Raw genomic sequence first — 26,943 nt, forward strand, 5'->3', positions numbered from 1 at the left:
TCTGTAAATGGTCTCGTCTCGACCAGACAATCCAGTGATCAAGGGCATGATAAACAAAAAAAAACAACCTTTAGTGAGATGACCTCATAGGTTTGTTTAGTGATAACTAGGATCTGATATGCAAAACACTAACTCCAATGTGGTCTTTTGTCATTTTCAAATGGGGGAGGAGGGGTTCGAACCCCCAGAACCCCCCTTGGATCCACCTATGGTATGGGGTCACAAAAGATTGTTAACACGCTGGCATAAAGGATGGTTAAGGAGCAGTTATTGGAGCTTGATGCATATTATTAGGGAGAATGCAGTGCTATTTCACAACCCAATCTTGAACTGAGAAATTTCGCATTTTTATTCTTGTGACTTGACATTCTGTATATCCATGTTTTGGAACGGCGGTGTAGCCTAATGAAACTGATTATGGCACTGTCAGTGTATCGAGTACATCACTGAGATCTCAGCAATGAAATAATAAAAATTTAACCATCTTACCATCTCTTGTTCTTTTATAGTGCCCTGAAGAAAGAATGTGAAGTTTCTTTTTTGACTCAGTATATATGGATATTGTGAATGTGAGGTTGTTTTTTAACCAAGAACGTGCCTTGTACAGCAATAGCTGACATAGCTATGCTCAATCGGTTCTTAATATTGTTCCTGTTGGATGCTTTCAAGGAATGTTGTTAATGGTGGTTTCTCTTCTACTTTCCATCCCTTGGATTAAGGTCTATTAACATGACCTACACCCTGTAATGTAGGTGACAGGTCCCGGGGTAGGATTGTTGTAAGCAATCATTCAGTGACTTTTGGATGATTTCTTTGATAAATGGTTGGTTTGTTGTTTTACGCCACACTCAGCAATATTCCAGCTATATGGTGACTGTCTTTAAATAATGAAGTCTGGATCAGACAATCCAGTGATCAACATCATGAACATTGATCTACGCAATTGGGATACGATGACATGTGTCAACCAAGTCAGCGAGCCTGATCTCCCGATCCTGTTAGTCTCCTCTTATGACAAGCATGGGTTGCTGAAGACCAATTCTAACCCGGATCTTTGCGGGTATCATTGATAATGGTAGCCCAGTGGTTAAAGCATTTGCTTAAAACACAGAAGACCTGTATTTGATTCCTGACATAGGAAAAAAGCTTTTATGTAAACAACTCACGTATTCGCTTCATTGCTAACTGCATGGCACCAGTAGTGTTTGTTCAAAGATAATTTTGATAAGATATTCGTCATTAACAATAAAAAAATCACATTTTCTTCATAATTTGATGTCCCAGTTTGGATTGGTGCTTTAAATAGGTACCCAGCAACCGATCGTATATGTATGACAACTAACTTCAATGGGTACCATCAGACTTGGCGACTTGGTTGATCGTGTGTTCTCATACCCAAGGAGACTACCCAAACATTAAACAAGATTTTATTATACTTTTTTTTATAATGCTTTCTGCTTCCAAATAAACTTGATGTTTCTCCCAAAAAATTAAAAAGGATCTTTTAGAAATGCTTTGTTCTTCACATGTTAGTATTTTTAACAAAAATATGGTTATTCTTTGATTATCAAAATGCATATATTTACATTAATTCGTAACAGATCCAAGTCCAATGTTAATGCAACAGGATGTTTTCCAAATGATATACTTCTGTTAAGTTTAACAACACATCTTCAGCTGTTATGTTTATATCAATAGATACCTCTGGTGTATCCCAGGTTGTGGTAACGCTTCTAGGCATGTACGCTCTAGTTACCCAGGTTGTTGTCGGTGGTGCTTGTGTGTGTTGTAATTGATACCAGTGATACCAGTGATAGAACATATATAGAGGATTCATCACGAGTGTTCTTTATTATGGGAAATATCAAATGAGTCTTAATCAGCATTTGCCATGCCTTTATGATAAATTTATGTGAATTATTAATTCGCCTTTCCATGTTCAAGGCACATGCTCAAAGCACTATCACACTATTCATTACCCTGGATAACCCAAGCTGTCTGTGAGTGCTAGAAGGTTAATAGTCACAGGACTTATTCCACCGGGTACCCATTTTCTGCTGGGTGAACAGGGGCAATTTTGAACAAATTCACTTGCCTAAGGTGAGACCACATGTATCACATTGTGGGGCTTCGTTGTGGGGCAGGACTGAAGTCCTAGAAACTCACAGGAGTCGAACTACCAAACACGGTGACCCATCCCAAACTCTCTGCGCCCAACGTTGCTAAACTTTAACTCATTTGTGACCTGGGCTTCATGCACAGGACCACCGCCATTGGTGAGACAACACCTATGATGGGATGAGTTTGATATTTCCAATATTAAACAGCACAAGTGATTAAATCTATTCATAAATAGATAAATACATAAAATTTTCACACAACTGTTTCCCTTATAAGATGTAAATCACAATTATCATGAAAAGCTTTGTGTATAACCACAGATTTTATTCACTCATGAAAAGTTTCAGCTGTGTATATAACGCCAGATATTAGGTAAAAACTCCATAAATATAAAAATATTGATGTTGATCCTTGAATATACAGCTGAACACTGAAAATTTATCTGCCACTGAGAAAGAATAAAATAAAAATTAAAAATTAATTGGTAATGAGGATAAAAAAAGAGTATACATTTAAATAGTTTTTTTTTTTCATTAATACTAAAATATAATTGTTTACATTAATTCTCATACATAGAGATACAGATTAGAATTGATCTTGAGTAACCCATGCGTGTAAGAGGCGACTCTCGGGATCGGGTGGAGAGGTCCGTTGACTTGGTTGACACATGTCATCGTATCCCAGCTAAATAAATTTATGCTCATGATGTGGACCAATAAATTGTCTGGTCTTATTTACAGATTACAGACCGCTCTGATATAGCTCTGATATAGCTCTGATATCAGCAAGTGTGACTTTAAATAACGAAAAACAAATAAACAAACAGCATGTTTACCCACTCAGGACGTAGTCTCAGGAATCCGTAGTCAAGGCAACAAAACCGGGCTCCATTGTTGACAGACTTTCCTGATACCAGCAGAACATTGCAGAGCCACGGAACTAGAGTCAAATACAGTTCATTCATGCTCAAGTACAGACGACCTTCAGAGATGATTATGCTTAATATGATATAATGAGTACAATCAAAACTAATTGTTGATATTCAAAAGTAAGGCCAATTTACTTCACCATTTATAAACCTATTGTTAGCTGCACCACCCACAACCAGACTTCAATTACACTGACCGTCAACCTTTCATATTTATGTCAAGGCAATATATGAGGAGTATAAATATTTCTGATGTTTACGAAAATATTGTCAAAATCGTGTTCATATACGTACAAATTTGAGAATAAGTTATTTGCTTTGTTATTGGTATATAGAAAACTTGCAGCAGTTTATTTTGGAGTTTTGTGTCTGTAATATATACTAAAATGCATTAGAAACATGGCACCCACTTTATTGGTGATAACAGTGAGGGGTAATGCAGTTTACTTTCTGTTGTACCATGCTCATGCCAGTGACATGCAGGCTATTTGAACATGGTCTTGGCGACATATATTTTCATGATGATTCGCAATACTTTCATTAACAAGTGTCAAGTTTTTTATTTGGTTGAGTATATGATGACCAGAAAATGTAAACATATTCTATGTAGCTTGGCCAAATATGTTTCTGGTTTGCTTGTTACACCTATCTTTGTGGAAAACAGAAATATTGGTTCATCTTTTTCAATTGCCAGACGGAAATTCACCGATAAAGAGAAAAGGTTACTTCATGTTTCAGACATCAACAGCTTAAGTGAATTGTATGTAGTCTGGTAAACTTCAACACATATTTTAGTGTAGTGTATGTACATGTGGGTAGTCCTGTTACAATTCACTTGTGTATTCAGTGAACCATATCCCTTCATGAATTCAGGTCATTATTCGTAGTCACTAGAATCGAATATTTATTAATATATTTAAGAGAGTGTTTTTACTAGGTACTAGTTTTTTGTTTATCTAGGAGAGATATGCAAAATGGAATATATCCAAGCTATGCAGTAGCATAACTTGTGTTACATTCAGTGGTCGATTTAAGAGATGTTAATCCACTTGCACCAGGTGCAACCTAAGATAAAAACCTAGTTGCACCAGTCAAATTCCAGTTGCTCTGTTTCTATTGCAATATGTAATATCAGAAATATGCTATTGAATTATTTAGATGCTTTATTCAGAAGTTTACCCACTCAAATATTGACTTGCGCCTGGTGCAAGTTAGACTAATAACTAGGTTGCACTTTGTAATATTAGGTTGCAAGAGTGCAAGTAACAAAGCACTAAATCAAGTCCTGACATTGTAGCATAACTTGTGTTACTTTGTAACGTAACTTGTGTTATTTTGCAGCGTAAATTGTGTTATTTTGTAGCATAATTTGTCTTATTTCACAGCGTAAATTGTGTTATTTTGTAACATAACTTGTGTTATTTTGCGATGGCCTCTTACAGCACTGTCATTAGGCAATAGGACGCTCTTTTAGCAATGTATTGCTCTTTTAATGTTTCAGAAAATATCATTTAAAAGTTTAAACTTAAGCAATTACTGGACATGTTTGTTATTTTAATTTCTTGATATTAAATATATAGTATTGAATAAGTATTTGTAAAATCAATCATATTTGCCTCATGGTGATTTCGTTGCAACCCTACATGTAGGTGTTGGAGATGTTTTTGTGTAGAGTGGGCTGGTTGGTTTGGATTTAGTCTAATTTTCACTCCTTGGCAATTCCGGGTTCAAATTAGTTCGCAGTGACACATTCTTCCTGTAAGGAGTGACATTATTGACTCGGAAGTCAAGATTGGTAGCTTGTAGGGCTGCAACGAATACACCATGTGGTGAATATGATACGTATCATGAATATTGGGTAACGAATACGAATAATTATTCAAGAATACAATATTGTAGTTAAGTGATTGATGTACAATATGGAACGCCCATGTTGACAGGTTTGATTTGTCACAGCAATAACCAGCGATCTCATGACACTCAAATTTGGTATGGAAATAGTTATAGTCGACAGTACCATGTGTGGCCTTGGCAAACTAACGTGACTTGCACTACTGCATTGCTAGTACATATTCAATCCTTGCATATCTCACTTTCCAGAAGTACACAAGGGTCCAAGTAAAACATGCTCCCAATTGTAAATATTCGTTAATATTCGGTTCTGGTGACCACGAAAAACGAATTGAATTCATGAAAGGCTACAGTTCGATTCACCGAATATGCGAGTGAATCGTTACAGGCTTAGTGGCTTGACTAACTAAATGTCTTTGTACCCCAATAACGTGGATATTATATTATGAGTCAGCTATCACTGAATTCTTGGGGCAGTGGGGTGGCCTAGTGGTTAAGGTGTTTGTTTGTCACGCCGAAGGCCCGGGTTCGATTCCCTACATAAGCACAATGTGTGAAGCCCATTTCTGGCGTACCCCGCTGTGATATTGCTGGAATATTGCTAAAAGTGGCGTAAAACCATACTCATTCATTGAATTTTGTGGTTTTAATATTTAGTCATCAGAGTCAGAGGCGCAGATAAGCTGCGTATCTAGGTAAAATATGCATAGAAAATTTCCAATTACGAATTGAAAAATAATTGTTGCGTACCAATTATGCATTTAAAATGTTAAATACACAAAAAGTTTAAAACAAATGTGTACAGAATATATTTATAAAAATCGCTTGCGTAATGAAAAAGACATGGATTGCTATCAAGTTGTACTGTTAGTATAGGACTAGTGTTGTACTGTCAGTATAGGGTGAGGGAATTTTTATGAAATCATTTCCCTTATATTTAAGTTGGTTTTGATTAGGTATGACATAAGGCAGAACATACCTGCTTAGTAAACTTACTCAATGACATAATACTTAGGTGAGTTAAATGACTGAAATACGCACATATTTGAAAGCAGTGGGTAACAGAAAATGAAATACCCACTCAACATTCATAATACCCACTCCAAAAATATACAGTGGGTACAGTACCCACATGAGCTAAATGTTATCTGGAGCTCTGAGAGTGATGCTTTAAATAACAAACAAATGTTTAGATAACTTTTTTCAAGAAGAAACATTGTATACTAATTACCGAAATACTGACGAGTAAACAATGCATAATACACAGCGGAGTGAAGTAAAGTTGAATACCAAACCAGACCATGCAATGCTGTTATTGAGACAATCTGGAATAGTCAGACCAACACAGTTCCTTTAATCGACCCACGAAGCCTGTTTTTGCAGATTTTTATTCAGATAAAAACATGCTTTTCTGTAGGCTTACGAAGACTCAAACCAGTTTGAAAGGTCAGGACATCATCTGTTGTTATTCTAGACAACAAGATGTACGTATGTTTATACGTTTATCTCTGTTGTGTTGTATGTTTACAGACTCACCTTGTTCTTACTGTAATCTCTGTGTAAAGTTGAGTCATTTCACACCTTATCTCTCAACACACAAACATGTTGATCTGAGACGCTATCTTGAGGGAAATCCGTGAGATAAAGAATCTTGTCAAAGATATGTCTGTGAGACTATTAAGTGAAAACCATTCCATTTTGCAGGCAGCTTGTAGGTGTTCTTGCTGTGTTCAAACTATCAGATCTCAAACTTTCACATTAAGGTAACACAAGTTTTGTAATTGTTAAGCAGCTGTTTTTTAATGTTTTCTCGAATCAGAATTTCATTATTAGTATTTCAGTTTGACATGTATGATAATGCATGAAATTATTGAGTGAGATTCAGTCCTGTAGATAATTGACAATCAGTGATTGATATAATGAACAACAACTGAGTGGTCCGGTTACAGTGAGATGCTGTCAAACAAGTGAAGCTGACCACCCAGTCATTCAGTTTCCCCTTCCGACTGACCCGTGAAGATCAGGGTTAGAATGGGTCTTCAGTAACCCATGTTTGTCGTAAGAGGCGACTAACGGGATCGGGTGGTCAGGCCCGCTGACTTAGTTGACACATGTCATCGGTTCCAAGTTGCGCAGGTCGATGCTCATGCTGTTGATCACGGGATTGTATGGTCCAGACTCGATTATTTACAGACCGCTGCCACATAGCTGGAATACTGCTGAGTGTGGTGTAAAACTAAACTCACTCACTCACTCCTCTTCAGACTGGTTGCTACAGATTTGTTCTAACCTGGACTCTCTGTAGGTCAGTAAAAATAATAAGGAAAATAATAATTATGTTGTTGCAAGTAATTGTTTTAATGTTAGTAAATACGTATGGTAATATATGGTAAAGGATGTTTGAAATAACCAGGTTTGAAACAACAAACTGTTAATTGTTTATAGTGGCAAAAATGATGTTTACAGTGCTAATTGTGAAAATGATAGTTATCATGATGCTTGGTGCTTGTAGTGTTGATCATTGTGCTGATGATGTGACTGTTAGGATGATGATGATGGTGGTAGTGATGATGGTGATGATAGATGTGTTGATGATGGTGATGATAGATGTGTTGATGATGGTGATGATAGATGTGTTGATGATGGTGATGATAGATGTGTTGATGATGGTGATGATAGATGTGTTGATGATGGTGGTGGTGATGAAACTGATGATGAAACGTGTAGATAATGGTAATGATGAAAGATGATGATGATGTTGAAAGATGATGATGATGATGAATGTATTGATGATGAGGAAGAGAAAGACGAGGATGGTTATTCTGATGATCATAGTTTTGTGATATGATGATTGTGTACTAGGTTCACGTGAGTGATGAGGTATGGAAAGTGTGTCAACTAAGACCTCCCCTTTCCGAAAACTCCACTCTCGAATCATGGCCACGGGCTATCAATATCTGCAGCTGGAGGAGGGCCAAGAGATGGAGGAAGCCATTGCAGTGGAAAATCATGGTGAGTCTGGACTCACGTCAGTAGATGATGGTGGGTCACTTGGTAATAATAGACCACTTTTATGCCGCCATTCCAAGATGAATATCTTGCTCAAAGCGCTGATATTATTACCCCGGATAAACCAAGCTGTCTGTGAGGTGATATTGAAGGTTAATAGTCGCATGACTTATCCCACCGGGTACCCATTTTCTGGTGAACTGAGGCAATTTTATACAAACTCACTTTCCTAAGATGAGACCATGTGTAACACGTGTGCTTCGTTGTGGGGCAGGACTGACGTCCTAGAAAATCTCAGGATTCAAGCTACCAAACACGGACCCATCCAAGGACTCTCCGCGCTCAATCAGAGCTCCAGATAAGCTGCGTATTTGCGTAAAATACGCTGTAGAAAAGTTGAAATTTGCAAGAAAAATAAATGCCAGCGTATGAAAAAACACTAAATAATTATGTTTACGCTATGTCAAAATAACAACCCTTATTTACCCAATACATCAAAATCATGTTGTGTATCATATCAATTCAAGCCAATTGAACTTAAAGATTTTTCATCTCTAAATATTTGCGATTAAAAAAATCTTGAATAATTCTAAATGCAATTAAAATGTGCAACAGAGATAGAATACCAATCGTGGTTTGTTAACCCTTCACTTATTGGCCCATCTATAAACAGCGACCAATCAAGTAGCTATTTTCTTTCTGTAAACAAATCGATAATGCTGAGCAAGTGTGGTCGAGAGCCTCCACACACTCAAAGTTATATATCCAGTTTTTTACAAACAAAACACCTTCATTAGGGGACTGCTAGATGAATTAATAGGCAAGTACTGTGTTTCACAATCAGAATCAATTGCGGATGATATTTTAAATGAACTTGTTAATATTATCTAATAGCCATCTTGTTTTACACCAAAACGGATGTAACCTAAGGCACATATTATTTCTCACAGCACAAGTGGATAAAGCTGTATTAACCATTATTGAATAAAAAAATGTCGCACCTGTTATGCTTATTTGAAATGAATACCCGGATTTTAAAAAGATGGTAGGGTAGCCTAGTGGTTCAAGCGTTGGCTCGTCACGCCGTGTTCGAATCACCACATGGGTACAACGTCTGAAGCCCATCTCAGGTGTCCCCGGACGTGATATTGCTGAAATAACTAAACTCAGTCAGTCAGTCAGTAAAAAGATGGTGGGTATCTAAAGTATAGACACCCACTTGAAATTAGAAATACCCACTTAGTTTCAAAAGTATGGGTATCATACCCATATGGCCAAAAGCTTATCAGGAGCTCTGCTCAGTGTTGCTTAACTTCAGCTGATGTGTAACCTGAGCTCTATGCACAGAACCCCACATTACCACATCTAACTTGACGATGGTGCTGTCCGCAGGGAACAGATCGCTGGCTTGTTGTTTACGAGTGCACGGGCATTGGCTGATTTCACGAAAGACTACAGTTGGACAAAATATCAACGGCCATTGGTCCCCAGTATTAGTTGAGAGTATAGCAGACAATATGCCACATACGTGTGGAGTAAATTTTATTGGTGCAAATCAACACTGGCAGAGCTGTTACATTACCATTTTTATCACCCATTTTTAGGTGAAGCCATGTTTTCGTGTTTTTTTAACCATTGTATTTACGGATGGGACAATTCACACCTAAACAGAATATGGTACAGTTTTTAATGACACAGTCTTCCACCACCTGTTGACTTGAAAGCTAGAAACTGGACGGGCTGAATCAATAAACAGTGGAATGGTTTATTATGTCGCAATCAGTTGTAGTTTCACCTCTGGGTTGATGGAAACAAAGATGGGTGAGCATATTTAACAGTCTCTGAATCAACAAACAGTGGAATGGTTTATTGTGTCGCAATCAGTTGTAGCTTCATCTCTGGGTTGATGGAGACAAAGATGGGTGAGCATATTTAACATTCTCTGAATCAATAAACAGTGGAATGGTTTATTGTGTCGCAATCAGTTGTAGCTTCATCTCTGGGTTGATGGAAACAAAGATGGGTGAGCATATTTAACAGTCTCTGAATCAACAAACAGTGGAATGGTTTATTGTGTCGCAATCAGTTGTAGCTTCATCTCTGGGTTGATGGAGACAAAGATGGGTGAGCATATTTAACATTCTCTGAATCAATAAACAGTGGAATGGTTTATTGTGTCGCAATCAGTTGTAGCTTCATCTCTGGGTTGATGGAAACAAAGATGGGTGAGCATATTTAACAGTCTCTGAATCAACAAACAGTGGAATGGTTTATTGTGTGCATAATAATCAGTTGTAGCTTCATCTCTGGGTTGATGGAAACAAAGATGGGTGAGCATATTTAACATTCTCTGAATCAATAAACAGTGGAATGGTTTATTGTGTCGCAATCAGTTGTAGCTTCATCTCTGGGTTGATGGAGACAAAGATGGGTGAGCATATTTAACATTCTCTGAATCAATAAACAGTGGAATGGTTTATTGTGTCGCAATCAGTTGTAGCTTCATCTCTGGGTTGATGGAGACAAAGATGGGTGAGCATATTTAACATTCTCTGAATCAATAAACAGTGGAATGGCTTATTGTGTCGCAATCAGTTGTAGCTTCATCTCTGGGTTGATGGAAACAAAGATGGGTGAGCATAGTTAACAGTCTCTGAATCAACAAACAGTGGAATGGTTTATTGTGTCGCAATCAGTTGTAGCTTCATCTCTGGGTTGATGGAGACAAAGATGGGTGAGCATATTTAACAGTCTCTGAATCAATAAACAGTGGAATGGTTTATTGTGTCGCAATCAGTTGTAGCTTCATCTCTGGGTTGATGGAGACAAAGATGGGTGAGCATATTTAACAGTCTCTGAATCAATAAACAGTGGAATGGTTTATTGTGTCGCAATCAGTTGTAGCTTCATCTCTGGGTTGATGGAGACAAAGATGGGTGAGCATATTTAACAGTCTCTGAATCAACAAACAGTGGAATGGTTTATTGTGTCGCTTCATCTCTGGGTTGATGGAATCAGTTGTAGCTTTCATCTCTGGGTTGATGGAAACAAAGATGCCATTTGGTGAGCATATTTAACAGTCTCTGAATCAACAAACAGTGGAATGGTTTATTTGTGTGTGGCAATCAGTTGTAGCTTCATCTCTGGGTTGATGGAAACAAAGATGGGTGAGCATATTTAACAGTCTCTGAATCAACAAACAGTGGAATGGTTTATTGTGTCGTAATCAGTTGTAGCTTCATCTCTGGGTTGATGGAGACAAAGATGGGCAAGGTTGGGTATTGCAAAACTTTTCGTATTGTGATATATTGTGATATATTGTGATATATTGTGATATGTGTTGGCGTATTGCAATATGTATTCAACACCAGTCAACCAGAGACTTTTACTGCCATTTGTTATCATATTATTAAAATAATATAACTACAATTTAAATAAGTTAATTTTAGGTAGGTTCCAAACATTATATGTCATTTTGATGTGACTACTGCCTGGCCGGTTTTCCGCCCTACAGTGTTTTGGCCGGTTTTCCGCCCTACGGTGTTTTGGCCGGTTTTCCGGCCTGTGGTGTTGAATGGGTTAACGAAGGTTTGAAATTACTGTTTTCCTTTCTTTTAAAACAATGCCACTGGCCACTGTCAGGACTCAGATGTGATTGACAAATAAACATTCTCAAAACTATTAATGTATAATAATATACATGAAATACAAATGTTATTAGTATTTTTTACTACATCACGAAAATTACCGATCATGGTCACGGAAATTGCTGATCATATCGGGTGAACTGGTTTGCAAAAAGTGTACCGCAATATATCATATTGTGAAGTTCTAATTGCAATATACCGGTTAACCAGTATTATCGCCCACCCCTACAGATGGGTGAGCATATTTAACATTTTCTGAATCAACAAACAGTGGAATGGATTTATTGTGTCACAAGTCACTTGTAGCTTCATCTCTGGGATGGTGAGCAGGAAGATCTGAAAAATGACCCTAACCAATTATTTGAGAGGATTCTTCGTTGGTAATCAACCATTCATCAATTGTGATATTTCAACCAATTCCCAACACTAATAGTTTAAACATATTTTTATTTCACAAAACTGAAACCTGGATAGGCGAGCAAGTAAGTCCCAACACTAATTAACATCACGACACTCTCAGCAGGCGCTTCGTTTGTAGGGAGTCTGGTACCACAATGATCATGTGACGATGGACAACACGGCTACCAACCCATCATTAAGTGACCTACATTTGTACATGTACCAGAACTTGCATAAATTAGCCGTCCATGTGTGGAAATGTACAGAGTAAAATATAAAAAAGGTTAATTTTAATCATTATCATTTTTCAATTTCAATTTCAATGTCCCTTAATTCAGAAGGCAGCAGATGCATAAGTCATGTGACATAATGCACTGAAGGATTGTATCCATCAAAATTTATATACATAATACTTAAGGGAAATTTAGAGTGAAATTTATTAAATAATATAAACACATAAAGGTAAATTGCCTAGGTCCAAATGCTGTAATAATAAAGCAAAAATGCATCATGCATGATATATTTCTGGCTGCATGCAACTTGTTATAGCCCATGTTTTATGTTGTAAATAATGTTTTAATGCTAAAATGTGTATATAAATTTGCTTTCAAGTATGACTTTGTGTTTCGATGTATGGCTGAAACAAAGATGATGCGATGTTAGATTATAACTCACTGTCATGCTTGGAAAGAGAAAAGTCAATACAAGTTGGGCATCCAATCTGGACAGCTGCAATCTTTGAATTTGACACCCATGAAGATCCAGGTTAGAATTGATCTGCAGTAACCCATGCTTGTCGTAAAAGGCGCCTTATTTCGAAGATGAAGTCCCATATGGACACTTCTGACAGAAAATGTCCATTGCCTGCAACTCGACAAAAGAAGATCTGAGCACAGGTATAAATTAATGTTAATTAACATAGACCTGTTGATTTGGAAAACCTACATTTAGAAATATTAATTGATTTTGAAGCATGGAATTACTTATGCCTTATTCTTTGTTATCATCAATTAAGTTTTGGTTCCGCAATTTACATGTCCATTTCAAGCACGACTGCCGGCACTGATTGGTGTCCAAGTCGTGCATTTTCCTGAAAACTTATTTTCATGTTATGGCAGCTACTGGAGATGTACATCTGTAAATATCACAGAACGCTTTAATACTGTTTTCTCCTTCAACCCCAGTATATCAGATAATGGAAGAAATAAGAGCGGGGATATGAAGAGAGGATACAAAAGAGGGGATAGGGGCATATGATAATATGTACTGGACAAAAAATAGGGGTGATATTGTCATGTGTGTGGATCTGATGAATATTGTTAGTGTCAGGCAGAACTGTAACGTATTCTTCCTGTGTGTTTAGTACCTTCTTTGAACATCTTTGACAGTTGGAGAATAGAAGTTTTGGTTTGGTTTGCTTCTTGGTTTAAAGCTGTACTCAGGTGTAGTCAAACCAGCAGTGATATGGATAAAATAATGTGGAACATTCCAGAATGGTAGGCAAACAAAATGTGACATTACCTGACTCAGCTTCCAAATCAGCTGCAACTTTCAGCAATAACTCATTCTAAAGGTATTACTGTAATTCCCGAGAAGTTACAGCAATTTGCCATCTGTAAATACATGTAATCGAGTCTGGACCAGACAATCCAGTGATCAGCATCATGAGACAAGGAGTGGATGAGGCATTTGATAATCTGATAATTATCCATCAGGTATTAGGTGCAGGCAGTGTAACAATGAGTACCTTCCAAGAACATCTTTGACGTGAAGCAGATGGAGATGTTCTATCCTCTAAAACGATGCAGGCAGTTGATGATGCTCAAAGGGAGATATTAGCATCATCATATTGCAGAACTTCTGCAAAGTTTATCAAAATGTTGCAAGACCTTAAAGGAATATTGATTTATTGGGGTCCTTGGGCCAGAACATAGTTTCTAACCTTCCCTTCATGTATGTTTTCACTTACAGCATATTTCAGCCGAGGTAACGACTAAACAGGGTTTTACCTTACTCTGTTGTCGACAAGTGGCTGCGTGCAGACTTGATTTGTGTGGAAACTGCATGATGTCTTTCTCTGGTTGCAGACACTCTCAACAAGAAACCCAAATCCAAGAGTTCCGGAGACTGCAAACTCAAGGCCATTGCCATCACATCGTTCCTCATCATCGTCGCCCTGGTCATCTTTATAGCATGGCAACACTTCTCCACAAAGAAATTGGAGGTGAGTGTCACGTCCTCTCTTGTCACTGTTGAAGGGGCGGTGGGGTAGCCTAGTGGTTAAAGCGTTGGCTCGTCACGCCGTAGACCCGGGTTCGATTCCCCACATGGGTACAATGTGTGAAGCCCATTTCTGGTGTCCCCCGCTGTGATATTGCTGGAATATTGCTACAAGCGGCGTAAAATCACTCACTCACTGTTTGGATAGAATGTAGCGTGTGTCTAATGCTATGCTTGTTGTAGCTGGCCAAAATATTCCCAAAACCAGATCTTCCCATTCTCCGACCTCATGTTCAATAAATTTCAAATCTAGTGGAGGGAGATCGGACCTAGACTGAACCTAATAAGTATGAAATTCAATGAATGGAGATCTGACCAAGGCTTAACCATCCGCTTGTAATGTTTAATATTATATGTCAAGTCTAGTGAAGAGAGATCTGTCCTAGGCTGAACCATCCCCTTGTAATGTTCAATAAATCTCAAATTCAGTGAAGAGAGATCTGTCCTAGACTGACAGGGGTGGAAATAACCCATTGCCCAACACCCGAGTCCAGTGTTTTTTTCTGTCGGGCAAGCAAATTTGTATATCACACTGTACCAGTGTCCAGTTGATATTCCAATGTTAATTATGTTGTTTATTTAAAAAATCAACAAGAAAACGGCCGGTATAGTGGAAAAATTATCAGGGCAAGTGATTTTACATGTGCCACTGTACCGGAGTACACTAGCAGTTTTAAAGTTATTTCCACCCCTGACTGAACCGTCACCTTGTAATGTTCAATAAGTATGAAATCCTGTGAAGAGAGATTAATCTAAAATTCAGTGAAGAGAGATCTGTGCTGGACTGAACCATCCCCTTCTAATGTTCAATAAATCTGAAATCCTGTGAACGCATGTCATGTGTAATTGTACAAATGTACATTATCACAATCTTCATACAACCACAATATGCATCTATGTAGCAAAATTAGTATTTTCAGTTGAAGCAAAATGTGATGTTCTTTTGAAACAAAACATATTTTTCTGGTTCTGATTGTCTGACAACCTGTAGACCAAAATATTTTCCCTATGTATAAATATAAAATATTTTCTGATAACAATATATGATATTCCTGTGTCAGACCTCCGTAAAAAAAAATATTCTCATAAGGCCAGACCAATTTTATTTCTTGTTATACAGATTTTTGTCTTGAGAAAATCTAAAGGCAGGAGAAAAAAATATATAAGTAATATTCTGTTTAAATACTAAAAGTATTTTAATTTTGGAAGTTCATGAAGTGTATATGGGGCAAAAAAACAATCTAAAAACCATTTTCTTGCACATTTACATTTTTGGCCAACAAAAGTATTAAAATTTTATTTTTTGAGCGGGGAAAATTAATTTATTTATTTTTTTCTTATCCTTGAAAAAATACAACCGGCAGATCTGTAAAACATAAAATTAAATTGGTCTGGCCTAATGCCATGTTGTCACTACAAAAGTCACTATTAAACAAAACTGTACATAGACCCAACACCACTCCGCTCATACACAATGTTGAGATACCACATGTTACTGATTCCATTTGTCATGGGATTTACGATTACATCTACGTAATCAGACAGTAATGACCCTCTGCTGCAATTACACCAGGAAATGGTAAGTGGCCAATCAGAGTCAGATAGCACCCTGTGTGGATATTGTGCCGTCATTAATAGCTGCCACTCCTGACAAGAGTGAACAGGGAGACCTGTTGCCAGTGTACATGGTAAAATGAAAGTCGTCCTGTTGTTCCATGTGCTGATAGCTGGGGCTGTACCAGCCGATGAGTGCAAGGTTTGTGATTTAATCCCTTGTCCAAGTCTATCAGTGAGTGAGTATGGTTTTACACCGATTTTAGAAATATTACAGCAACATCACCATGCGGGGGACACCAGATATGGGCTTCACACATTGTACCCATGAGGGGAATCGAACCTGGGCCTTCGACGAGCGAACAATTTAACCTCTAGGCTACCCCATCACCCTCCATGTTTGTGATATATGTGATAGGTTTGTTCGTTTGTTAACACCGCACTCAGCAATATTCCAGCTAAATGGCAGCGGTCTGTAAAAAAACGAGTCTGGATCAGACAATCCAGTGATCAACAGCATGGGCATTGACCTACGCGGTTGGGATGCGATGACGTGTCAACTAAGTCAGCGAGTCTGACCACCGGATCCCGTTTGTCTCTTACGACACGGTGATTGAAAGGATCAGGTGGTTGATTGCATGTTATTGTGTCACAGTTGTGTTGATCTATGGATCACTGGATCACGCAAATATAGTAATAGTAACAGTACGCTTGTATGGCGCTGATATGCAGGAACATTACCTGCCCATGGCAGTACGTACATTACTATCCCCGGTCATAGGACACCATCGTTCTATCCCATACGTTTATCAACTCCCTGGGGAGCATACAGCCATGCTGTCTGTCAGGCGCGATGAACTAAACATTCACATTGCCGGCACATCCTCACAGGTACCCAGTTTACAGCTGGGTGAACGGAGACAATGTGGAATCCAAGTATCTTATCCAAGGATACTATGCAAATGTGCCCACCTCAGGACACGAACCATGGTGGCTCCACTAGGGATTGAACCTGGTCCTCCAGAGTGATAGACAGACGCCTTAACCACTGCACTGTTGCGCTCCAAATATGAACAAGCTCCCATCGTATTGCTGGCAAGTTGCTGAGTGCAGTGTCAACAAAACACACACACAAACAAATACAAACTGTTGGCACACATCGTGAAAAGTGTGTATGCATATTTGCAACATTCTAGCAGCCGTTGTGTCACTTCAGCCACTGGTCCATAGTTTCATTAAATGTTTATCTGTCCGGTAATCTCAGCTAATAAGGCCAGAGACGACTTTGAATGACCTGTCATGATAAGAATAGCACATACTCTAAACACCACATTTAACACAGGCTGCATGGAAAAATCAAAGACCCTCTTTACTCTGACTAGGTGAAAGACTCTGACTAGGTGAAAGATCAAAGACCCAGTTCCTCCTGAATAGGTCAGTTGCCCTCTTCAAGCAAGGCTATGTTCTCCCTGCCGCTGATACAGGTCATTGGCTCCCTCCCTCTGCAAGCCGTCTGCGTTCTGCTGTTTATTTTGTTGACAGTTACATAGACAGATTCTTTACTACAAATGCATAAAATTGGTGATTTACAATGTGATTAGGTTGTCTGACAAAACATCCACTTGCACAGTTTGAGATCGACTGAGTCATTGGATGAAGAGATATTTTAAAAAAAACGGGTCCACATGCATTTCATGCCAAACTATAGTCCATATATTGTTATCCTTCCCACAACACATCTATGACTTAACTAGATGTTTGGTTGTTTCTTTCATAGCAGTTACCTGCATCACTTCAACCATTAGTCCATATGATCAGTGATTCATTCCTGACACTAAGAAATTATCTACACCTAAAAGGACCCTTGTATTGTCTGCAAGGACCCTTAAAACTAATAACTGGGGCTTCCTGGGACCCCCATGTTTGTGAGTTGAGGTAAAACCCTCTAGACTCTCACTCCATTCCAGTGTGCGAATTAGCAACTGGACCGCCAGCCAGTGGCTAGTAAAAATTGAGTAGGGCCAGTAAATCTCCACAGTCACTGGCCTGATTAGCTAGTGAATTTTCATGGGGTCATTTTGTAAATATATCACTCTCTACGACTTGCTTAGTTATAATACACTCTTAATCATGCAAGAGTATGGCCTGATTAAAATGCTCATCATATTAGCAGCTTAATGATGTAACCCATGTCATGCTGACAATATCATATTCTCATCTATTTTTGTAATCTTTCACTTAGTTTCTACATTTCAAATTTCGGGCTTGTGAATTATTTTGTGGGCTAGTAACTTTCAGGCACAGCTAGCCTGACTGGCTAGCAAAATTTGGAAACAATTTCAAACACTGCTCCATGCTTGTATTGCAGGTCTGCACAACACCAGAGTGTGTGTCCACCAGTGCCTACATCACCTCCTTGATGAAACACAACACAAGACCCCTGTGAGAACTTCTATGAATATGCATGTGGGGATGGGAGCACAACACACTTATCCCCCTGACAAAGCCAAATATGGCTCCTTCCAAGAAGTGGAGACTAAAAACAAGGCCCTTTGAAAAGGTGAGTAAAACTGCAGCTTATTATCCCCAGCAACACGTTTTGCGGGGGGTATTAAAATGGACTCTGTCCGTGCGTGTGTGCGTGCGTCTGTCCGTCCATCCGTTCGTGCACATTTGTCTTCTCCGGAGCAGAACTCTAAAACCGTTCAATATTTCTTCACCAAACTTGGCACATAGATAGATCTGGTGGTGTACTGGTGCCTTTTGGTAGTTTTGGAATTCTGAATAAAACATTTTTGGCATTTCCATGGCAACAAGTTCGACTTAGAAAGGAATTAGTGGTAGTGCTCTTTTCCGGAGCAGAACTCTAAAACCATTCACTATTTCTTCACCAAATTGGCACAAAGATAGATCTGGTGGTGTACTGGTGCCTTTTGGTAGTTTTGGAATTCTGAATAAAATATTTTTGGCGTTTCCATGGCAACAAGTTTGACTTAGCCTGAAATTGGTGGTTGTGCTATTTTCTGGAGCAGAACTCTAAAACCGTTCTCTATTTCTTCACCAAACTTGACACATAGATTGGTCTGGCGTAGTACTGGTGCCGTTGTGTAGTTTTGGAATTCTGAATAAAATACTTTTGGCATTTCCATGGCAACAAGTTTGACTTAGACTCCTTTCTGGAGCAGAACTTTTAAAACCTTTCAATACTCTCCTTCCACTTTTCTATATACACACCTAAATATTTGACATAGTCATAACTCGTAGACATAATCATGACTGACTCTGACTGAGTTTGGAAGAGTTTTTGGGGACACCAGAAATGGGCTTCACATGTGGGGATTCGAACCCGGTCTTCGGTGGACGACGAGCGCTTTAACCTCAGGGCTACCCCACCACCCCTACATAATGAAGAGTATTTTGCCATTGTTAGGGATATTGATGACTTTGTCTTCTTGTTATAAACTAATGGATGGATGGATAAACTGATGGATGGATAAACTAATGGATAAACTGATGGATGGATGGATAAAACTGATGAATGGATAAACGGATGGAATGGATAAACGGATGGATGGATGGATAAACTGATGGAAGGATGGATGGATGGATAACTGACGGATGGATGGATAAACATGGATGGATAATGGATGGATGGATAAACTGATGGATAAACTGATGGATGGATGGATAAACTAATGGATGGATGGATGATGGATAAACTGATGGATGGATGGATAAACATGGATGGATAAACTAATGGATGGATGGATGGATAAACTGATGGATAAACTGATGGATAAACTGATGGATGGATGGATAAACTAATGGATGGATGGATAAACTGATGGATGGATGGATAAACTGACGGATGGATAAACTAATGGATAAACTGATGGATGGATGGATAAACTATTGGATAAACTGATGGATGGATGGATAAACAGATGGATGGATAAGCTGATGGATGGATGGATGGATAAACTGATGGATGGATGGATAAACTAATGGATGGATGGATGAATAAACTGATGGATGGATGGATAAAATGATGGATGGATGGATGGATAAACTGATTGATGATGGATAAACTGATGGATGGATGGATAAACTGATGGATGGATGGATAAACTGATGGATGGATAAACTGACTGATGGGATACAACATACTGTGGGTTTTCTAGTCATAAACACTTGTTATACATTGTATACAACAATGGTTACAACAAAGTAATTGATTGGTCCCTCATAGTTTACAGTAATTAATTATTTAGGCCAGACCAATTTCATTTCTTGTTTTATGGATCCTACCGGTCATATTTTTCAAGAATAAGAAAGAGAAAAATTATTTTTCCCGGCTCAAAAAAATTTCTAATGTCTTTATTGGACAAAAATGTAAACTTGCAGGAAAATATTTTTCAGATTGTTTTTTGCCCCATATACACTTCATAAATTACCAACAGTAAAATACTTTTAGTTTTTAGAAAGAATATGTCTTGATTTATTATTTTTTTAAATTCCCTCCTACCTTTAAGTTTTCTGAGGAGAAAAATCCGTAAAACAAGAATTAAAACGGTCAGGCCTGAAAGGATTGGGTTTCTTTCGAGAAAATATGAAAGTTTGTGCTATCTGATGATACGTAAATGAGAACATCAGTCTATTGAAAAAGTACTATTGCTAGTTTTATTCAATGTATAGGGGTGGGTAGCCTAATGGTTAAAGCGTTCACTTGTCTCGTCGAAGACCAGGGTTCCATTACCCACATGGGTACTATATGTGAGACCCAATTCCAATGTCACCAGCTGTGATATTGCTGTGATATTGTTAAAAGTGATGTAAAACTAAACTTTATTACCCACGAGGTCAACGTATGGGTAGTTGCATACTAATCTTGTACGTCAAACGAGTGTCGTATATAGCAGCTGACCTGTGTTGTTACGACCTGACCTGAGATTCTAACGATTTGATTTGATAACCGATGATGGCCTCTCAATTAGGTCGCGTTTGTGACGGAACTATTTTTCATTCATAACAAACGCACTTGATTTCATTCATTCTACAACTTACATGCATTGTGGGAATGTAAACATTGCTAACGTTGCCGTGTTGCTGTTTATTTGTGAGTCGAACTGAGACATTATATCCGTCGAAAAACATAAAGCGCAATGTTTCCACCAGTGATGTTAGCCGAATGAAGCAACTGGAATCCAAGAAACGGGGTGCTACGGAGTAGTTTACTGTAGGAGGCTGTACGAGGCGATGACAACTGACATGCATCGTGACGTCGGTTACCAAGGCAGTGAAGTCATTACAGTGTGATGTCATGCAAATATTGTACTACAGTATAAAACTCTTCTGCAACCTCTTTATAAAACCGGTTTCGGTTTGAAACTGAAAACATAACAAAAATACGCTTTTTTGTCAATTTAATGCATGTAAGACGTGGGTAATAAATAAAATACCACACTCGGTCTCATTACATACGAATTATACGAAACTCGTGACCTTCCTATGTTATCTGGGGAAGGACACTCGTTTCGTATAATTCGGATGTAATGAGACCTCGTGTAGTATTCTCTATCACTCAGTTCATGTATTAGTTTACTGTAGTCACCAGGTATGTTCAGGGGAATCATATTGATCGAGCTCTGCTATAACACTGCCGTTATTTGTTGCCAGATCCTCGACTCCAAGGAAACCATGTACAAAGGGAAGAATTCAACATCTGTCGCCAAAGCCAAGACCTATTACAAGAGCTGCATGGACAAGCAGGCAGTGGAGAGTCTGGGCATTGTTCCAGCTCTTGAGGTAACTTCATATATGGTTTCTGTAGGTACCTGTGATGATCCAGGTTAGAAGTGGTCTGTAGAAACCCATGCTTGTCATCAGAGGCCACTAGCGGGATCAGGTGGTCAGGCTCGCTGATTTGGTTGACACATGTCATGGTATCCCAGTTACATAGATCGATGTTCATGCTGTTGGTCACTGGATTGTCTGGTCCAGACTTGATTATTTACAGACCAGTCAGAGGCACAGATAAGCTGCGTATTTGGGGAAAATATGCATAGAAACATACTTGTTGTGTACCAATTACGCATTGAAAAATGTTGGATACGCAAAAGGTTTAACATTTGGGTACGGAATATATTTCTAAAAATCGTCGGCGTATTGCAAAAGACATGAATTGCTATTGTTTGTGTTGACAGGTTGTGTTAGCACTTTCTGTGAGCAATATCGCAAATGCAGCTTATATATTTTGCCATCGCGACGCTAATTGGTCCAGTTAAAAATATCATCCAATCAAATCGCTCGTCTCACGAACCCCATAGTTGTTATCAACAAACATGGCATCCCGGCATGGTAAAACAAACAACTGTCAAAGAAACTCATCAAAATGAAATGAAGTTGTGTTGTATGAACTGTCAATCGGCAAGATCTCAGTTGTCTATCAAAAAGTGAATGGGCTTCAGAAGGACACAGAGCATACAGATTTCTAGCATTATCAGACATAATGAAAGTTAATAGAACACAAAATGCTAGTTCGCGACATCGAGAGAGAGAAAGGAAATGCGATATTCTTGATGAAAACTTAATTGAAATTAAGGATAATGTGGATAGTTGTTTCAATGACGTCAAGATTTTTTTTAACACCGTGTAGTATGCTGCCAAATCAGAGTGCCCATCTGAACAACTTAATGGATGGTTGGTGTTGCAGTCTAAGAACGGACTTAATGTGAAATACAAGAATCTCAGTTGGACAACTGTTACAGAAATACAGAAATCAATTTGCCATGTACTGACAAAGACCCATGTGAATGACATTAATTCATCTGTGGTATTTGCAATCATGCTTGATGAAAGTACAGATGTGACTGTTTTGAAACGTTGAAGCGTATGTATTAGGTTTGTGAAAGCAGGAGAACCTGTCACCAAGTGTTTGTGTAATGAGCCTATTGATGATGGTTGTGCCCATACTAGTGTTAACTGTGTGGCAGCGGAGTTCCAGAAGTTGGGTATAGACCTGACCAAATGTGTGTCACTGTCGACGGATGGCCCTGCAGCTATGATGGGCAAAGCGAACTGATGCAGGGTAACAAATTCAAGGAAAATACTCACCCCTTCTGTGTACAAACCCATGGTGTGGCTCACAGGCTAAACCTGGCTTGTGTTGACTCAATCAAAGGAAAATACTCACCCTTCTGTGTACAATCCCATAACCAACACCATAACCAAATATTTATAAATATTTATTATTCAATCATTTTTCTGAGTGTAATTTTGTCCCAGTATTATTCTTTTCTTGTCCGTCTATTTCAAATATGTATCCAGCTATATTGGAACCGTGTACTGGAGCGGCGTTTATATAAGCCACTAGGCTTGTTCGCCCATCTAGGTTTCTGCATTGACGGAATAAAAATATGTTTAAACCATGTTTAAACCACAAACCCATTGTGTGGCTCACAGGCTAAACCTGGCTTGTGTTGACTCAATCAAGGAAAATACTCACCCTTCTGTGTACAATCCCATGGTGTGGCTAGCAGGCTAAACCTGGCTTGTGTTGACTCAATCAAGGAAAATACTCACCCTTCTGTGTACAAACCCATTGTGTGGCTCACAGGCTAAACCTGGCTTGTGTTGACTCAATCAAGGAAAATACTCACCCTTCTGTGTACAATCCCATGGTGTGGCTAACAGGCTAAACCTGGCTTGTGTTGACTCAATCAAGGAAAATACTCACCCTTCTGTGTACAATCCCATTGGTGTGGCTCACAGGCTAAACCTGGCTTGTGTTGACTCAATCAAGGAAAATACTCACCCTTCTGTGTACAAACCCATTATGCGTGGCTCACAGGCTAAACCTGGCTTGTGTTGACTCAATCAAGGAAAATACTCACCCTTCTGTGTACAAAGTGGCTCACAGGCTAAACCTGGCTTGTGTTGACTCAATCAAGGAAAATACTCACCCTTCTGTGTACAATCCCATGGTGTGGCTAGCAGGCTAAACCTGGCTTGTGTTGACTCAATCAAGGAAAATACTCACCCTTCTGTGTACAATCCCATGGTGTGGCTCACAGGCTAAACCTGGCTTGTGTTGACTCAATCAAGGAAAATGAGTACCTAATGAAGTTCAGAGACAAATTTAAGGGACTTCACCATTTCATAACTGCATCAAGCAGTAGGACACTTTCACTGAAAGAAATTCAGAAGCAGTTGGAAGAACCCGAACTAACTGTGAAGGAACCATGCTCTATTCGATGGCTGGGACTGGAGAATGCTGTGGAGGCAGTCTTTGAAAGTTATGAATCAGTCCTCACAACACTGTCCAAGTTTGCAGCTGAAAGAAATGCAGTAGTGATAGGTCTGCACAAGTACTTTGCCAGCTACAAAGTAGCACTTGTCACAGCATTTATGCTTGATATCCACACAGAACTGGCAGTGTTGAGCTGCAGCCTACAGAAACAAAACCTTGTCTTCAGTGAGCTGAAGCCTCTGATTGAAGGAACTCTGTCTAAGGTTGAAGTCATGAAGGTTCAAGATGGACAGGGCTTGAAGCAAATGGAGGCAAGGATTTGAATTGAAGACAACAAAGCATCTGTTGGTGGGGAAGACTTGGTATATGCACAAGCCATGGATGAACAATTTCAGACTCTGAGTCCAGGTTCAAGGAGGAGGAGGACAGTGCCATATTCATGGATATGAGAAAGGTGGTGGAGCCACTCACTGTCAACAGTGTATCTCATGAAGAGTCAGACGATGCTATTGCACATCTCAGTGACTTGTATGGCATCCAGAAACAGGGCTCCAGATAACTTTTGGGGGTGTGAGTGTACTTACACATCATATTGCAAGTGGAGGTGTACTGAGAATTTTGAAGGAGTACTGACATGTTTTTGTGTGAGCGAGTTGGTGATGTGGTTTGTCTGGACTATTCATCGATCACTATTTCCAACCATGTATTTGTATTTGAAGATGCGTGAGAAATAACTGAGCTGACGCGTGTGATGCTAAAATGTCAGGTCCGACTAGATATAAATAGGAACAGTGTAGTTTTTAGCCAATCGAAAAATAGTGACGATATCGCTGCATGGCAACGCTAAGGGATTCCTACTGTCGGGTTTCCTCATGTGTCAAATCGTGTTTCAGAAAGGAAACTTGACAAGTATTTATCCGAAATAGATTTCCATTTGCACGATACACACGGAAATTAAATGTTAGACGCGTACAGCAGTATTTATGTGCGCATACACGACACGCTTTGAAATCTTATATTATGTCAGACTTATTTGATTTTGAGGCGTACATTACGCCTGTACGCCCTTTATCTGTAGCCCTGCAGAAAGATGTAAAGGTGATAGATGGTAACCTTCAGGAAGGACTTGAGTATGTGAAACACGTTAGTCCCCTACTTGACCATGAGCAACTCCTTGACTAGTTGCCCAGGCTGAAAGGTTTGATAACTGGCACATACTCAGCTGCTACTAGATCAGCTGTGCAAAGAGTGGTTCTTCCCAACAGAGCTGCCATGCCAAACTGTGCCATCCTGCCACCATTGCACTCTGTATACCACTCACCAGTGTTGAATGTGAGATGAGTTTCAGTGCTCAAAAACCGTCCTGAAGACTAAGTCAGGGCTTCTCTTGGTTCCAAAACATTGGATGTCCTCCTCAAAATAAGCATGCTAGGCCCATCTCTGAGTTCATTTTGACCCTCATTCCTCTATCCGTCACTGGCTGAGGAAAGACAAAAAGGAAGACTGTAGAGTGAATACAAGCCTCGGCTAAAGTGCCAAAATCCAGAAGTCCCACCTAATCACCATACACGGACTATAAGTTCTCGTATACCTAGCTAATAACACAAGGAATCATGTAAAGTGTCAGAGCAATTAATCTGAAGTCTGTCGAGAGGCTGAGCGATACTCACTTTGTTTTTATTATTTTGTCAAAGATGATTTAATTTACTTTTGTTCACTCAGCAACTTATCATGAACAGTGGTTACCATGGTTACACATATCAGTGATATTTTGAACTGTTGATTAAGTTACAGTCATTGTGAAAATGCTAGCATGGTCGACTTGATTGTAAATGAATGATTTATGAAATCATTTCCATTATGTTTAAGTTGGTTTTGCCTAGGTATGACGTAAAGCAGTACATACCTGCTCAGTAATCAAACTCAATGACATATAGTCAGGTGAGTAATATCACTGAAAAATACCCACATCTTTGAAGGCAGTGGGTAGCGGAAAATGAAATACCCACTCAACATTCATAATACCCACTCCAATAAAATACAGTGGGTACAGTACCAACATGAGCTAAATCATATCTGGAGCTCTGCACCACTGTCATATAGCTGGAATATTGCCGGTATTAAAATAACAAAGCCAAAAGTTTCTGTGGGAGTTGAATTAATGAATACATCAGGAATTGCCTGAATGAAAAGGGATTGGATGTCTGAATGCATCAGGAATGATGCTGGAATGGCCCTTGTTGTGTTTCTATGTTTCTGTGCACCATTCCTGAGCATGTGGTTTTCACGAGAAGTTATAAACATCAATCAATTTGGACTTGACATTAAGCTGACTCGCTGTGATGTAAATGACTACTGTTCCAAGTAGCGCGGAAGCCACAACACTCATTCGATTCTCTACATTAGTACTATGTGTGAAGGTCATTTGTGTTATAAGAGCCTCTGATATTGGTGGAATATTGTTGAAAGTGCTGTAATAACTCACTCACTCATCTATCTCATTCACTCACTCACTCACATTTCACTGTTTCAGTTGATCAAGCAGTTGGGGTCATGGACAGTGACCTCTGACCCTGTTTCGGGGACATGGCAGGAGTCCAGCTGGAATTTCCTGGACTCTCTGTTGGTCATACACAAGCTCAACCTTCCAGCGTTCTTCCACTTGACCGTCGGTCAGGATGACATGCACAGTGATCAGAACATCATCACAGTAAGTCCATCAACAGTCCCCAGAGATTCAGAGAGAACAGGCCCCTCACCACCCATCCAAAGTCTGTGTTGTACACAGAATAATAGAATATATACTGAGGGATAAAAATAAGGGATGACATGAAAGCACAAGTGTACCTTTATTTGTTTCCAGGTTTCTTCACAAGCTATGCGATACAAGGCTTGTGAAGAAACCT

The 26,943-nt window shown here is 39.0% G+C and overlaps 1 protein-coding gene across 6 annotated transcripts in view; it reads left to right on the forward strand.

Annotated features, from left to right (window-relative positions):
* LOC124265001 (endothelin-converting enzyme 1-like) overlaps positions 1 to 26,943 on the forward strand; it is a 92,339-nt gene that overhangs the window by 39,982 nt on the left and 25,414 nt on the right. For 2 of the 6 annotated variants that reach the window (XM_046699779.1, XM_046699781.1), the window contains 4 exons: positions 14,043 to 14,179; positions 18,158 to 18,348; positions 21,464 to 21,594; positions 26,571 to 26,747. In XM_046699779.1, the coding sequence (XP_046555735.1) occupies positions 21,487 to 21,594; positions 26,571 to 26,747 (285 nt within the window). In that variant the 5' untranslated portion in view covers positions 14,043 to 14,179; positions 18,158 to 18,348; positions 21,464 to 21,486. Of the gene's footprint in view, positions 1 to 6,602; positions 6,664 to 7,762; positions 7,913 to 9,809; positions 9,832 to 10,824; positions 10,846 to 14,042; positions 14,180 to 15,878; positions 15,992 to 18,157; positions 18,349 to 21,463; positions 21,595 to 26,570; positions 26,748 to 26,943 lie in introns of those variants that run through there. The other 4 variants (XM_046699780.1, XM_046699782.1, XM_046699783.1 and 1 more) reach the window with 4 other exon arrangements.

Source organism: Haliotis rubra, unplaced genomic scaffold, assembly GCF_003918875.1.
Source record: "Haliotis rubra isolate DU_JTF1 unplaced genomic scaffold, ASM391887v1 Scf955, whole genome shotgun sequence".
Taxonomy (NCBI): Eukaryota; Metazoa; Mollusca; class Gastropoda; order Lepetellida; family Haliotidae; genus Haliotis; species Haliotis rubra.